The sequence below is a fragment of the Prunus mume genome, linkage group LG4 (assembly GCF_029339155.1).
Source record: "Prunus mume cultivar Tortuosa linkage group LG4, ASM2933915v1, whole genome shotgun sequence".
Lineage (NCBI taxonomy): Eukaryota > Viridiplantae > Streptophyta > Magnoliopsida > Rosales > Rosaceae > Prunus > Prunus mume.
In genome coordinates this window covers 26,610,791-26,625,647 of record NC_142701.1, presented here as the reverse complement: position 1 = coordinate 26,625,647, position 14,857 = coordinate 26,610,791, and the positions used below count along the sequence as shown (strand labels likewise).

The following is a 14,857-nucleotide window of genomic DNA, read 5'->3' as shown; positions in this document are numbered from 1 at the left end:
GACTAGTGTTCTTCAACTTCAAGACATTAAAGGGTGGGGGTTTTGGATAGCAGAAATGAAGTGCATTTCTGGTACGAGTTAATGCTTTATGCTAATTTTGTTAGTTGTCAGAATTTAGAGTTGAGGGGGATACCCTTGCTAATGCAAGATAAAGGATCAGGGCTGTCAGGAACCTTATTAATTATTTGCTTCCTTATTGCCCAGCTTAGCCTGACATTAGGAATATGTCAGAAGTTACATACTCACATGTTCCTTAATTAGTTTCTCTAGTTATATTACTTTTGTTGACTAACTTGTGAAGATAGGTTTCTTCCTACATGTTTCACCACTTTGGAAGGTTCCAGCATGTTCATGCAACAACGTATGTAATTTACCAAGTAGAGAAACAGAAACCATTCATGAAAAAAATGTGAGTCTTTGAACAAATATGATGCGAAAATTTAATATTCTTAACTCTATATGTCTCAAGGTCCAGATACAATGCAAGGAAGAATTTTATGCATATATATGTCTTTTACAAACAGAAGTCTCGAACCAACTTAAAATAGAGTGTAAATGTCCTGCTTTGTTGGGTTGTTGAATTTTCTCTGATGGCATGTATGCATCTGTTCTCCCTCATGGTAAAAAGGTGGATAAACTATACTATGCAATTTCTTGTTTTTCCTCATCAGACTTGAGAAAGCTCTACCAGGTTCCTTAACCTAAGACCTTTGCTTTCGAATGTTGAAAGTGAAAATTTTGTCTCAGCAATATTGAGAGTTGTTATGTTCAGTAGTAGGCAATTCATATTTTATGATGCTGAGATGAGAATTGGACCTTGCACGTTTATTTTTGTTGTCTCCCTCGCGAGTTTGGGGATCTTTGTCATCTCATTATGAAAAAAATTAGCTCTTCCTTTCCGATGGTGGTTGATCTTGGAATGTCCTGGTGTGGATAAGTTTTTTTGCTTTGCTCTTGATCTGGGATTGGCATGGTCTATCACTAAAATAATATCTACATTGGAACAAATAAGCTAGATTGAATTAGTTATCTGGATTCTGAAAACCTTTTCACTCTCTTCAATCAATGAAAGATCGATAATTGCGCTTCAAGGCATTGGTTAAGGTCACTTCAGGTGCGTGTTAATCCGTGATCATAAAGTTACTTTTTTGCTCTGTAAGTTGTAGTAAGTTTAGAGTTAAGACAATTTGTTTATCGTAAAAGATTTGCATGCTTGAGCTGCAAATTTAACTAGTTGAGGTCGCTCAGCCTGATATCTGGGACATGTGAGAAATTTTACAGTAAATTTAGGTTTTAGCTACAAAAAACTTTCACTTTTGGAAAAAGCCAAAGTTTTTCAAAAAACAAAAACTCAACTTTCAAATCAAAACATGTAAATGTAAAGGATTTCTAGAAAATCCAAAAATAAATAAGGGTAATTTTGTCATTTTGACTTCTTTTACAAAATTTCTCTCTCTTTTGTAAGTTTTTCCAAAGTCATGGAGGTTTGGCTGATATTTCTTTTGTTAAATAACTTGTGACAGCAAGGTTTCTTCCTCCATGTTTGACCACTTTGAAAGACATCCTACATGCATGTGCGTAGTATTTGAGTGTCATCATTGGAAACTTGTTGATCGTTTCTATCCAAATAGCTCTTTGATTTGACTTGATCTTTTCTGATTAGTTTATTTTAAGGGAGTTTTACTAAAACACCCAAAATGGGGGTTGAAATTATAAAAAAAATTCAAGCACTATTTAAACATATAAACACACCCAAAACCCATCATTATACACACTCAAAATCCATTTATTTCTTTGAGGTTGATTTTGGTATGATTAGTTTATTTTAATTTGTAGTGAACTACCTATTTTAATTTGTAGATTGCCGGTATGACATTATGCCCATGAGTGCAACAAGTAACTACCAAACAAGTTTTCAGTTAATCTAAACGTTAGATTACTCTCGACCACAAAAAAAAAAAAAAAAAAAAATTTGGAATTTCCTAAGAGCTTGAGTTGGCGATCAAAATCACCATCGGCACAAATTCTGATTGAGGGTTGAAGTCCTTGTCAGAATGCATGGAGAGTGACTCCGGCCGAGATCTAGCTACTTATTCACATTTTTTTTTTCTATAGAGGCTGTTTGTTATATCAGATTAACCAAGAAACCACCATGATTCATTTTCGAGTTGAATTCCATCCAACCATGACATATAAAATCATATTTAATAATTAAATTATGCGAATATAATGCAAATCTGAGTTTTAATTAAATTAATGATCCAAATAATATCCAATTAGTTAATTAATGAAGGCCCATCTCATGCTCACGAACGGCTCATGACAAAGTTAGCTAAGTTGGGCTGTCAAATTGGGTTGTCGGCTGTTCGATGGTATTTGGGTGGTCACCAAACTACAAAGTCATTTTGGATATCATTTGCTCATTATATTATTATTAATTCATAGAATCATTTCATATAAAAAATCCACACTAAACCACAAGCTTACCCTTTTCCCTAAATACATCATCAATTCATCATATCAAACACATTGGTCCTGTCTAGTTCCTCTCTCTCTCTCTCTCCTCTTCGTTTTTTGCTGTTCTATAAAATCCCATAATGACACAATCTCAGTTTACTTTTTAGATAATTAAAATCCCATAATGACATAATCTCTTAACCATTAAGTACGTGGAATATTATTTAAATGCATAATTTAAATTGAAGACTTTATTATCATCATGACTTATATCGAGCTACCGACACCAATAAGAACAACATAACATCTATTACCTGACAAGTGAATATTGCCATATGAGCCAAAGTTTAAAGTTCATTTCAAATTACCATTTTTACCCTTTGTCTGTCTCCAAATTATTCTTGACGGGTGGTTCTGGCTGTCCACAATAGGCTCAGCAGCAGGAAGAATCTCTCTCTTTCTCGGATCAAATCACGTTTTCTCTCCCACTTAAAATAATTGCCATTTGTTTTTCTTGGTAAATGGAAAAAAAATAAAATAATGCCATTTAAATTTTTAACAAAAAGCAAGCAAGCGACCCCATAACCATAAACACCCACTCCTCTCTTTCATTCACCTCGCAAATATTTGTTGAGAGGACCAATGCCCACTACCTTTCCACTCTCTCTTTCATTTCACTTTCTCCCACTCTAATCCAACGACCTTTGTTTAATTCAAAGACCCATTTATATATACCAACCCCATCTCTCCCTCTCTCTCTCTCTCTCTCTCTCTCTCACACACACACACATTCATTGGAAAATTCTATCCCACCCTGCAAGCAAAGCAGCTTTCACTTTTATTTTTGTTCTCTTCTCTTTCCTTTGGGTCTTTTTCTGTCTTTGCCTCTCTCTCTGGCTTCTGGGTTTGTGTGCTTTTTACTCATTGAGATCTGCATCAAAATGGGTTACTCCCAAGGCACTTCCACTGACTCTATAGAGCCCCCCAATGCTCCTCTATACGCTTCCTCCTCTGTAGTAGCTACAGATCACTACTGTGACTATAATGAGCTTAGAATCAAAACCATTGTGAAGAAGATGCTTCGGGAGCTTGGTCTGGCCTGTTTTCTTCCACCTCGCCAGAGGAGGAGCAACCAGAGTCCAATTGACGACGATGACGACGACAACAATGGAAACAACAAAAAGAACATAAATTTAGAGCACAACAAGGCATGGTTGCTAGCAGAGTCAGGTGGGTGTGGAGCAGAGTTGGCAAATGCTGATCCACACTCAGTTCATTCCTCTTTCAGGTTCAGCTTCTGCTCTCAAGTTGAGCTTGAGTCCTTGAACATGAGCTCTTCGGCCGCTGCAACTGTTTTGATGGTGAATTTGGACAATGGGTTGTGTGAGTCTAAAGCTAAAGAATTGAAATGGAGGAGATTTGAATCATTAGAGAGGAGCATATCCCCAATGGCTCACACTTTGGTCAGATTCAGCTATGGTGAAATTCTTGCTGCTACTCGTAATTTGTCAAAAGGTAATTAATTTGGTTTGTTTTGTTTGAATCAAATTTTGGTCTTTTATATGAAATTGTAATGGATTTTGTTGTTTTGTGTAGGCAGAGTTTTAGGGAGAGGAGCTCTCAGCTGTGTCTTTAGGGGTAGAGTTGGGATTTTGAGGACTGCTGTGGCAATTAAAGCGATTGGACAAGGAAGATAAGGAGTCTTCCAAGGCATTTTGTAGAGAGTTGATGATTTCTAGCTCTCTTCAAAACCCAAATGTAACACCTCTTGTGGGGTTTTGCATAGATCCAGAGGAGGGCTTGTTCTTGGTTTATAAGTATGTCTCTGGGGGAAGTTTAGAGCGGCATTTACATGGTGAGTTCTCTTGGTCTTTTGAATGGAAGAATTTGATTTGAATTTGGTGAATTTGAATGATTTTTTACATACCCATTTGCAGAGAAAAAGAGGGGAGTGAAGGGCTCTGCAACACTTCCTTGGTCTGTAAGGCATAAGGTTGCAATTGGAATTGCTGAGGCAATTGCATATTTACATAATGGAACCGAAAGATGTATTGTTCACCGTGATATCAAACCCTCAAACATTCTCCTGTCTTCCAATAAAACAGCCAAGGTAAAGGGAGAATTTTCTTATTGAGTTCATTCTTGTTTGAATGTTAAGTTTGAAATAGGTTTCATAGCTCACTAGTCATTTTGATTGATTGAATGTATATTGTTGATACTGTTTGCAGTTATGTGATTTCGGATTAGCCACATGGACTTCTGCACCTTCCATCCCTTTCCTTTGCAAAACTGTCAAAGGAACATTTGGGTATGATCTTGAGGAAACTTAACTAGAAAGATACTTTTTCCTGTTGCTTGTTCCATAAAGATGACTTTTATTTTACATTGCTCAAATTAAAATTATTTGTGCAGTTACTTGGCTCCTGAGTATTTCCAGCATGGGAAAATATCCGATAAAACAGATGTTTATGCTTTTGGGGTGGTCTTGCTGGAATTGATAACTGGAAGGAAGCCAATTGAAGCAAGAAGGCCACAAGGAGAGGAAAACTTGGTTCTATGGGTAGGTGTATCTTACTACCTTCTTATCTTGCCTTTACTTTTTTTGACTATGTGAATGTGAATTGATGGGCCCCTGATTGCTTCTCATGCTGGTCATAGTTTCTGTTAATAGTTTATTCTTAATTATAGCCAAAATGCTCCAAAGTTTTTATCTATTCAATCGGTGTACTTACTCCATTGACTGATAGACACGTTTCTTAGCAAGGGTGTTAACACCAACCAAATAACTTTCTGAAAGCGGGATTTTCTGAATCATCAATCTTTCTGTATGCTGTTTCCATGGAAGTATTCAAAACTTGTCTTTCTTCTCCAATTGGGATCAATGTAAACAGATGAAAAGTGTACGTGGTGTATATTACTGGATGATAATTGTATGCTATAACTGGGTAGTTGGTGTTAATTTATTGACAAGAATCAAAATACTCATTTACAAATGTATCATTTCCATGTTTTCATCAGGCAAAACCACTCTTGCATAAGGGGAAAGGCACTATTGAGGAGTTGCTTGATCCACGGCTAAAATGCACTTTGAGAAATTCAAGTCAAATAACACGGATGATTGAAGCTGCAGCTGCCTGCATAACTAGTGAAGAATCTCGTAGGCCAAGCATTTGCGAGATAATGGCAATACTTAAAGGTGAACAAGAACCTTTCTTCTCCAAGAGGAAGAAGTCCGGTTTTCTGGGAAATGGATTGGTTATTGATTGTTATTCTCAATTACAGCAAACAAATAGTGAGATGAAGAGTCACCTAGCTCTGGCTATGCTAGGGGTTTCTGAATTTGAAGAAGATGATCACCTGTACTGTCGTTGAAACGTGATACATAAACTATTCTGGATTTTTCAACACTTATGTTTATTGTTGCTTGTTTGAAGTTTGAACAGAATGCTAGAAGTGAGAACTGGAAATAGTGTTGAATTTGTAGATACGAATAGCCGAATAGGAGTCGGATGAACAAGTGCCTGTACATATCTTCGGTTTACCTCTCCCTATTCAGCTATTTTAATAGGGAAAAGTGTAATAGAAATTGTTATTTAAGTTTAAAAGTTCTTGTTCCGTTGAACCCTATGAAACTTCTTCTTATTCAGCTATTCCATTGAAGCCTGTGAATTTTAATTTATCATGATTCTTGAATGGGGAAGGACAAACTTGCAGCTCACGTTTGCTTTTGGCCAGTTGGCGAATGTAACAAAACTTACCCAATTCAGCTAACGACATTATATCAAAGTAAAATAATAATAACAAAGAGAATGTGTGTGTATATATGTCCAACTGGGGCCACATACCAACTACTTCAATATACTGGTGGTTGACTTGTACGTTTTATTTGTGACCTGTAGGGTTTATAGGTCACCGATAATATGTATCTATTTGATGAGATAAATAAATTTGAAAAAAAAAAAAAACAAGATTTCAATTGGTAAGGATACACCGACCCCATCTTCCTTGGTCTTTGTTCTGCAGGCGGATGGGCTTCCTTGCCCTCCTAGTTCCTAGTTCGGGTGAGTTAGAGCAAGTCCACCCTTGCTTCAAAACCGGGCAAAGGCCTGGTGGGGAAGGAAGCGGCTCTCAGCGCGCAAGAGTCTGAGTCCCACGAGCCTGTGCAAGTCCACGAATTCAGCTCGAGCTGCTGGTGGCAAATCTGATGTAATGACGTCATAATGACGTCAAGAAACCCAAAAATGAAAAAAAAATAGAAATAAAAATACCATAAATTCGAATTTTTTTAAATAAATACCTAGACATATTCTTTACTTCCCACACCAAAAACTATATACAAATTCATCTCCTCATATCTCATAATGAATAGATTTGCTTAGACTTACCCTAGACTTAAAGATGGAATCTAATGCAATCAGGCCGACACTATTCACGGAATAGTTCTTTTTAAACTTAAATTTTCCTAGCCCTTGTGGGTGGTAAGTGCTTTAGAGGCTGATGTGCACCCGATGGTGACGTCTTAGTGGATGACCTTCTAACTAAGTTTTTCTTTGTTACTTATGTTTCTCTCTGTCTTATTGTTATCTAGTTGAGTGGAGGTGTTGTTCCCTCCTTCCTCGAGGTTTCTCTTTGTTTCAATGAAGCATCTCTTTGACAAAAAAGAAAAGGTACACTCGAATTAAATGTACCATATGTATAGGATGAGAAAATAAGAAGTTTACAGTTAAACTACCAAAGCATTTCTGTTCTAGAAAAATTCAAAATGAAGAAAAACAATCAATGCACGTCTCATAGGCATGGAATGAGTCACATTAACACACATAAAAGAGAATGACATAAATAAAATGAAGAGAACATATAACTAAAATATCTTAGCAATATCCTTCATTAAACCACGGTTAGCTAGAGCAAAAGCAATGTACTCCTCGTACGAAATGTAGCCGTCACCATCAGTATCAATCTCCGCCATCATAAATTTCACTTCGTCCGATTGAACGCAGCCGAGGGTTTTCAATGCATCTCCTAGTTCCGATGCAGAGATTTTCCCGTCACCGTTGGTGTCGGCGCTTGAAAATGCGCTCACGGTCGACCTTTTCTTGTGGATCTTCTTCAGCCATTGTTGAATGTGGCTTGATATGATGAGATTTTTTCTATGTTGAGTTGTTGGTTTGTGATAAATTAAAGACTGTGAGACTGAGAGGTAAAAGTTTTGGTTTTTGAGAAATGAATGTGTGAGTGAGAGGTAAAAGGTCTGGTTTTTAAAGAGATGGTTTTGTAAAAAGAGTAAGGTGGTCCTTCAAAGTAGGGGTTTGAGCATGAAACTCCCAACATTTCATCCCCAAATAAGCCCAAAAAAACATGGCTTGCTTGCTATTCGGAAAATAATTGGGTCTTGACCAGTCAAGACGTCATCATCCTCACACCAACACTGTTGACGCAAATTGTTACACGTGTCTCTGTTTTATTGCTTGAAAAAGGAGAGTTTGAACGTATGGTCGGTAAGATGGTGTTTTGAGCACATATTTTAGTGGTTGGGATATTTTGGACATATTCGTCAAATGCATGCGATGATGGTGCTTTCTGTTTCTAGAACACTATTTTCCTAATTCATTTTTTAATTACCTAACATGCATAATAATTTTTTATTTTATTTCATACAAATATAGATAGGAGAGGAGAAATCAACTCTAGAAAGTACATGATATATGTTTTAATCGCTAGTAAATATGAAAACTATAAGAGAATATTTGTTTGTAGGGAATTTTTATGTATTCTTCTCCTTGTAGGAGGTCATATTTATAATACAAAACCTGAATGGGCAAGTAATAATAAATAATAAATCAAATCATTTACAAGAGAATCGGAATTAAAGTAAATCAATTACAAATAAAATAGGAATCCTTGTGTAAGAAAGTAAGTCAATATCCACAAGTCACGCCAACACTTCTCAAGTTGGTGCATAGGATGCGCCAATGCCCAACCGATCCAAAGAATTGTGGAATGCTTTATCGAAATCGCCTTGTCAAAATATCCGCCAATTGATCCTCCTGATTTCACAAAAGGAAATCAAACACTTTAGCCTCAAGCTTCGCTTGATGAAGTGTCGATCCACCTCAACATGTTTAGTACGATCATGCTTAACGATTTCGTGGCAATGGTTATAGCAGCTTGTTGTCACAAAAGAGATTCATTGTAGATGTAGGTTTATACCTTCAAGAAGCAACTTTCTTAACCAAAGAAGTTCACAAATCCCTTTAGTCATGCTCAACTCACCGTGACCGATAAAGCTACTACATTTTGTTTTTGTTCTCCATGTCACCAAATTACTCCCACGAATGTGAAGTAACCTGATGTGGATTTTCTATCTGCATTACCCGCCTAACTGTGATCCAATAACCATCAATATTTAGATGACCATGCTTGAGAACATAAGTCCTTTTTCGTGTGATTCAAATATCTAAGTATCCAAGAATCAGATTCATGTGGTCTTCACTTGGAGAGTGCATAAATTGATCGACAACACTCATCGATAAGCAATGTCCGGGTCGAGTATAGACAAATAGATCAATCTTCCCACTAACCTTGCATCTTTCTTTGTTAGTTGGAACTTGATTCGATATTCCCAAGATGATGATTCCGATAATAGGAGGTCCATGTGTTTGCAATCTAGCATTCTGTGTTCGTTAACAAGTCCAAGACATATTTCTTTGAGAGAGAAATATGCCTTGTCATGATCGAGTCACCTCAATTCCAAGAAATACTTGAGTCCACCTAGATCATTCATCTCAAACTCAGAGCGATAGTCTTGTAGCCGTGATATTTCCTGTTTATCATTCCTGAATAATCATATCATCAACATAAATTATTACCGCAAGTTACCTTCCTTCCGATGTTTCAAGAACAAAGTATGATCCGAGTTAATCGTTTGAAACCATTGTTCTCATTGCCATGGTGAACCGCTCCAAACCATGCACGTGGTGACTGCTTTAACCCATACAATGCTTCAGAGCTCTCGCAAACTGCTCCATCGGTAGTATTATAACCAAGAGGAATGTCCATGTACACCTCCTCCGTGAGTTCGCTATGTAAAAAGTATTTTTACATCAAATCGTGTAGTAATCCAAATTAGAATGGGACAATAAGACTGATGTTGCTTAACTTTTGCAACCGAGCAAAGATTTCTTCATAGTCTATACCATAGGTCTGTCTCAACCTTTTGCCACAAGTCTTGTCTTGTATCGCTCGAGCAGATCCATCTGTATTGTGTTTTATAGTAAACATTCATCTACATCCGATAGTCTTTTTCCTGGTATATAGTTCCAATGTCCAAGTCTGATTTTTCTCAAGAGCTTTCATCTCCTTTTATAGCTTGGACTCATTTAGGATCTTTCAATGCTTCGTATACCTTAGTTGAATATGGATAGCGCATAACCGATGCACAAAAGTCTGAGTGGTTCAGATGTTTTCTCAAGAGATACATGATTTGGTAATTAGATACTTGGATGTCTTGCCAATATCGTGAATAGCGTGTTTGGTGGCTTCCTAACGATTTTGCCTCGAAAGGTAATTGATATCCAATAGTTTTATCCTCTAAATGCACAAGTCTAGTAGGAGAAGTTACCTCAAAGATATTCTCGTGAGATTGGTCGCAGTACTATTGAGCCGAGGGGGTTTTCATCTTGTTGTTTCAGATTGTCCTGTAGGTGTGAGACTCCTGATCAGAAATATCTCGAGTATGGACTGTGGGTCGCAATTGATCGCTATGAATGGGCGACTTGGTCGCCGCGCAGAGTAATCTTGTGCTCCACTTGGATGATCAATCATTTCAGATATAGGAGAATTTCTTCGCTTTCCAAGTTGCTCCACCGCTTTTCGTATCTCCTCAAGCCGTAGAATTGGATGATGGGTGTAGGTTTTGTTCCACACTGACGAATGGGCCTGGGCTGCTGTGAGAAGGCAACGAGCAAAATTCCCCCAAATGCCTGAGTTCGAAAAAACAAGCTCCCAAGAGAGTTTTTAGAAAATCTAATGAGATTTAAAAGAACGCCTCGTGATCACTTACTAACACCCAAATAAGCATGAGGATTTCATTAATGGCTTAGCTTGAGGAGCATGTGGCATGGGAGCTAAGGTTCCACAAGTTTAGCAATTTGAAAGAGAGAAGACAGCGTGGGTTTCTTACGGAGGAAATATCACTACAGCCCTATCCTAAGAAGAAGAAAGATGAATGTAAGAGAGGTTTGGGTGGTTTGAGAAAATTCCAGATTTGCTTGACAAAGCTTGGTCAAGGTCTGGATCGTTGAGTTGGGATGATTTTTTCTGGGTGGCCAAAGTCTCCTTTATAGGCGTAGGGAGCTCCATTTCTGCTTGGTTTTCTTTCTTTCCTTTTCCCTGCGCTCCTACCAAGCTCTATTTTGATGAATTTCCCTACCAAGGAGCATGGGTAAGGAACCTTTATGGTTCCAACGGTTTGATGCAGCTGGTTTTCCATAGAGGGAAGGCGCCACCGCTTCTTTATGTTTTCCAAGGCAGGCTACAGAGGAAAAAGGAGAGATGGAGCCTTTGTCCGATGGACACTTCCTCACCCCTATGGATTTCTCCCGTCTGCTATGGCTCCCTTATGACTATTGTTTGAATTCAAACGGGAACAGGACTTGACGCCATTTTTGTAAGTTGCTTTGGGCCTGTACATATGGTACTGGGTCCGCTTTGCCGCACCTTACGGTGCTGCCAAGTGCCGGAAAGGCTTTAATTTAACATGTGGGCTACAAATATTTTGGGTGGGTCTGGTGCTTCCTAGAGCATGGGGTCAATTTTTTTCCTCTTCACGCTAACCCATGCTTGGGTTCTAGGAACGGGCTTGAGTTCCAAAGCGCCCCAAGGCTTTGAAACCTACGCCTTGAACCCTCAATGGGCCCCGTGATTGCTTGTCACCTTCCATACCACAACCTTCTCAAGTAGTCTCCCGCTGATTCGTGGTTTGGGCCCACTTAAGCTCGTGACGAGCTTATATTAGAACGCGCATACTTATACTTGTGCTTGGGCTTTATTATGCCATGATAGGTAGAGTCGGGCCAAGTAGCACCGAATGAGCATGTGAGCGTGATTTAGTAATATCGGTATGTCCTTGGCTTCTTCTGCACGTGCTTGTTTGGCATGATTCGTGGCTTGTAGCTTGTGTTGGCGGCTCTTATAAATTTTCTTTTACCCCGATTGAGCTTATTTTGCATCCAATTACCCATATTGGGCTAAGGATTAATTTGGGCTTAGCCCCTTGGATTTTTGGGCCTCAACATTAGCCCCCTTGATTAGTGGGGCCATGAGTAACTTTGAAATGGGTCAAATAATCAAACCTGGCCCAAAAGAAAAGTCAAATCGGTCGCTAACGTGACCTTCCGTTTCCAGCGTGTACTACCATGATTATTTTCAGCAGTCCCTTGCATTCTCGAGTCCCTTCCATCAATCTGTTTTTTTTATTTTATTCTTCCCTTTTCTTCTCTTCTTTTTTTTCTTCTCATCCCTGACTCCTCTCTTCCGTACGCGTGAGCCCTAAAACTAGTTGCCCCCTTTTCGTTTTTGCTGGTTTCGTTTCATACACAGGTCTAGAGAACCCTTGGGAAGCGAAATCTGATGAGGCCTCAACCACAAGCCTTTGGTTAGTTACCTTGAAAGCTCGCCAATCATCCGGGAAAAGCCACGATTCTTCTTTAAAATCCTTCAAATTTCTTCGATTCGCTCTTCAATCCGTCCAAAACCAAGCTTAGCAAAGTCACTTGGCGAAGTGTGGAGCAATGTCTACTGTGTAATGTGGCGATTCCCCTTTCGACTTGGCAAGTCTGGAAGAATTCCAGCAATAGCAGTGGTAAGCATCGTTCCCTTTTTTTCTTGTTTTCTACATCTCGTTACTCCGGGCACATGCATCTATACACATACACATATACATACGCATATATGTACATGTGGAAGCCCCCTATATTTTTTTTGAGAATTCCTCACGAACAGGGCACTTTTCTCGGTCTAGGTTTCATCTAATTTCCCAAGCCCTAGGCTCGAATTTCGGGCATAGACCACTGATTTGGGATTTTAAGCGTGCTTGAGGCGATATCTTACCTTGATTAACCGCAAAACCTCTAGATGGTGTCGAAGCATGGTGGAAGGAACAGGAACAACCACTCCATGGCTTCCTTCGCATATTTTATCCCTGTGATTCATTTTCTCCTCTTTTTCTTTTGGCACCAGATAATCTTTTCCCCTCTCATAGGAAAGATTTGCATGATGATATTGAATTGGTCTCCTTTTTCTTTCTTGAGTCTCTGGCATGATATTACGAGAGATGTGCGTCGTTCAACAATTCGTGAAGGTCTTGGAACTTATGCATTTGTTCTTTCTTCCCTTTTTTGCGTGTACGCGTGACTTAGTAGGCTTGCCATGGCGTCCGACCTTCCCGATCATGCTAGACCATCTCTACTCCATGGATGACAATCTTATGAAGGGCGCTCCACATTTGCTTGAAGATGCCCGTAAAATTCGTTGTTAGTAATGAGCCGTCACGAGATGCTCCGTAATTAATCGCCTCTATATCCGGATCTTGCATTAAAAGGGCCTCTTTCCAGCCGTTCCCTTATTCTTCCAATATCCTTGGCATCGGTAAGGTTGGTGAATGGGTCGGCCAAGTGAACTGCGGGATCCATCCACATGCAACATCCTCGCGCGAGCACAAGTCCTTGATGCCATCTTACTTTCCAAATTGTGGGACATCCATATCAGGCGAAGATGCTTCGTCCATTATGTCGGAGATGGGCACACTTCTCACACCTTTGTGTGCTCATGGGAATTTACCCCTACCCTTGAAGATGTGGCGAATATCTCGCCTTCATGCATGGCATACGATGTAGTCCTTTGCATCCGCCTCCTCCGGAAGAAATAGATAACCTTACAGTCTTGCGCGCTCCCACCTCTCGGCCACTTCACTCCGATTTAGCAACTGGATACAATATTTTGGGGATGCAAACAGACAGTCCCTGCCGTTTGGCTGCCTTTATAGCTCTGTGGCTTGGGCGGTTCGTGCTCTGTGACTTTTCTCAGGACTGCCTTCATGAGCGTGTATTTCCCTTGGCTTTGGCCATAGCCCGAGGCGATACCATCCCCTTAGCCCCCATGTTCCTGGGACATCTATACCATCTTCTTAATCGAACCCAGCTTCTGGAAAAGAGTGCATCAGGAACCATGGGCGTAGAGACCCTCCTAAATTCTGGTTTCTTGCAGGTGTTCTTGTGGGAGCGTCTCAAAGGGTTGGATGTGCATTCACTCCCTCATTCGCATGCTATAAAGTTGGCTGATTGGGGCAATGGTTCCTTTATGCCAAACAATCTTCCATTAGTTTGCAGGTGGTTCAAGAGAATGCAGAGGAAAGGCCAGAATTTCTTAAAGCTGCTAGACAATGTCGAGAATTTTGTCTTTCGCCCTTACGGCACCTCAGCAGAGTCCTTCACTTTCGTGCCCTTCTATACCGACGTCAGTGATACGGTTGAGGTTCCAGCAGCTGTGTCGCATAGTGACCAGTTTCGGAAGCATGCTTTGTTGAATGTCGCTCCCATCCCCTTACCTATTCTTGGAGACCACCGTGCAGAGGTTTCCGTGACCTATTCTCACAAAGTCGGGAGGCGGTTCGGGCTTGACCAAGGGTACCAGCAGCCCTACTTTGATGACCCTTTTGCTTTACAGGATCTTACGGAGTAATGACAACATACCAGCCGATTCAGGGCTCATCGTTCTAGCAAGCAAAGCGAGGGTTGGTAGCTTCTCGAGCTACAAACCCTACTGGAACCTTTATCTCTCTTCCTTCGTGAGTTCAATCCTTTCCAGGGACGGTGCCTCCTACAGCAGCCCATCTATGAGGCTTGGTTCGGAAGAAAGCCATCCCTCGATAAAGCATAACTTGCCTTCATTTCCAAGTGGTGACATTGTTGGGAATTTCTTAAGAGCAGCGTAGAAGTCTGAGTCTGGGCTCTGGAAAAAGTCTGCCTTAGTCGAGCAAAGGCGAGAGGAGGCCAAGCGTGGAGTGAGCAATTTGCCAGTAAACCCAAAGTTCATTAGAGTAGCCCAGTAGCCCTCCTCCGAACCAAAGCAACTCCCAGAACAGCCCACAGTCTTTGAAGCAGCTGCATCCAGGGTAGAAGTCGCTCACAGCAGTCTTGAAACCTACTCCGCAGTAAGTATTTCTTGACTTCAGTACTTCTTCATGCCCTCCTTTTGCTTTGCGTGTATGATATGTGGGTAGATACTTATTTACATATATATTTTCTTATAGGGAAAATGGGTGCCACCCCAAAGAGAAAGAGAAGTGACACACCCGTATCTCCTCGGTGACCCTAAGCGTGAGCGTGCATTCGTGCAAGAT

The 14,857-nt window shown here is 40.0% G+C and overlaps 2 protein-coding genes across 2 annotated transcripts; one reads left to right on the top strand and one right to left on the bottom strand.

The window, feature by feature from the left end:
* The first annotated feature begins 3,087 nt into the window (after nucleotides 1-3,087).
* Nucleotides 3,088-6,062, top strand: LOC103328594 (putative serine/threonine-protein kinase PBL7). The gene is given in 7 exon segments (XM_008230994.2): nucleotides 3,088-3,972; nucleotides 4,054-4,130; nucleotides 4,132-4,312; nucleotides 4,395-4,567; nucleotides 4,686-4,765; nucleotides 4,870-5,017; nucleotides 5,476-6,062. Coding segments are annotated over 7 exon segments (1,587 nt in total). The 5' UTR covers nucleotides 3,088-3,398; the 3' UTR covers nucleotides 5,830-6,062.
* Nucleotides 6,063-7,125: 1,063 nt separating this feature from the next.
* Nucleotides 7,126-7,707, bottom strand: LOC103328593 (Calcium-binding EF-hand family protein). Its single transcript, XM_008230993.3, is given in 2 exon segments — nucleotides 7,126-7,520; nucleotides 7,522-7,707. Coding segments are annotated over 2 exon segments (255 nt in total). The 5' UTR covers nucleotides 7,575-7,707; the 3' UTR covers nucleotides 7,126-7,318.
* Between the last annotated feature and the right edge of the window lie 7,150 nt (nucleotides 7,708-14,857).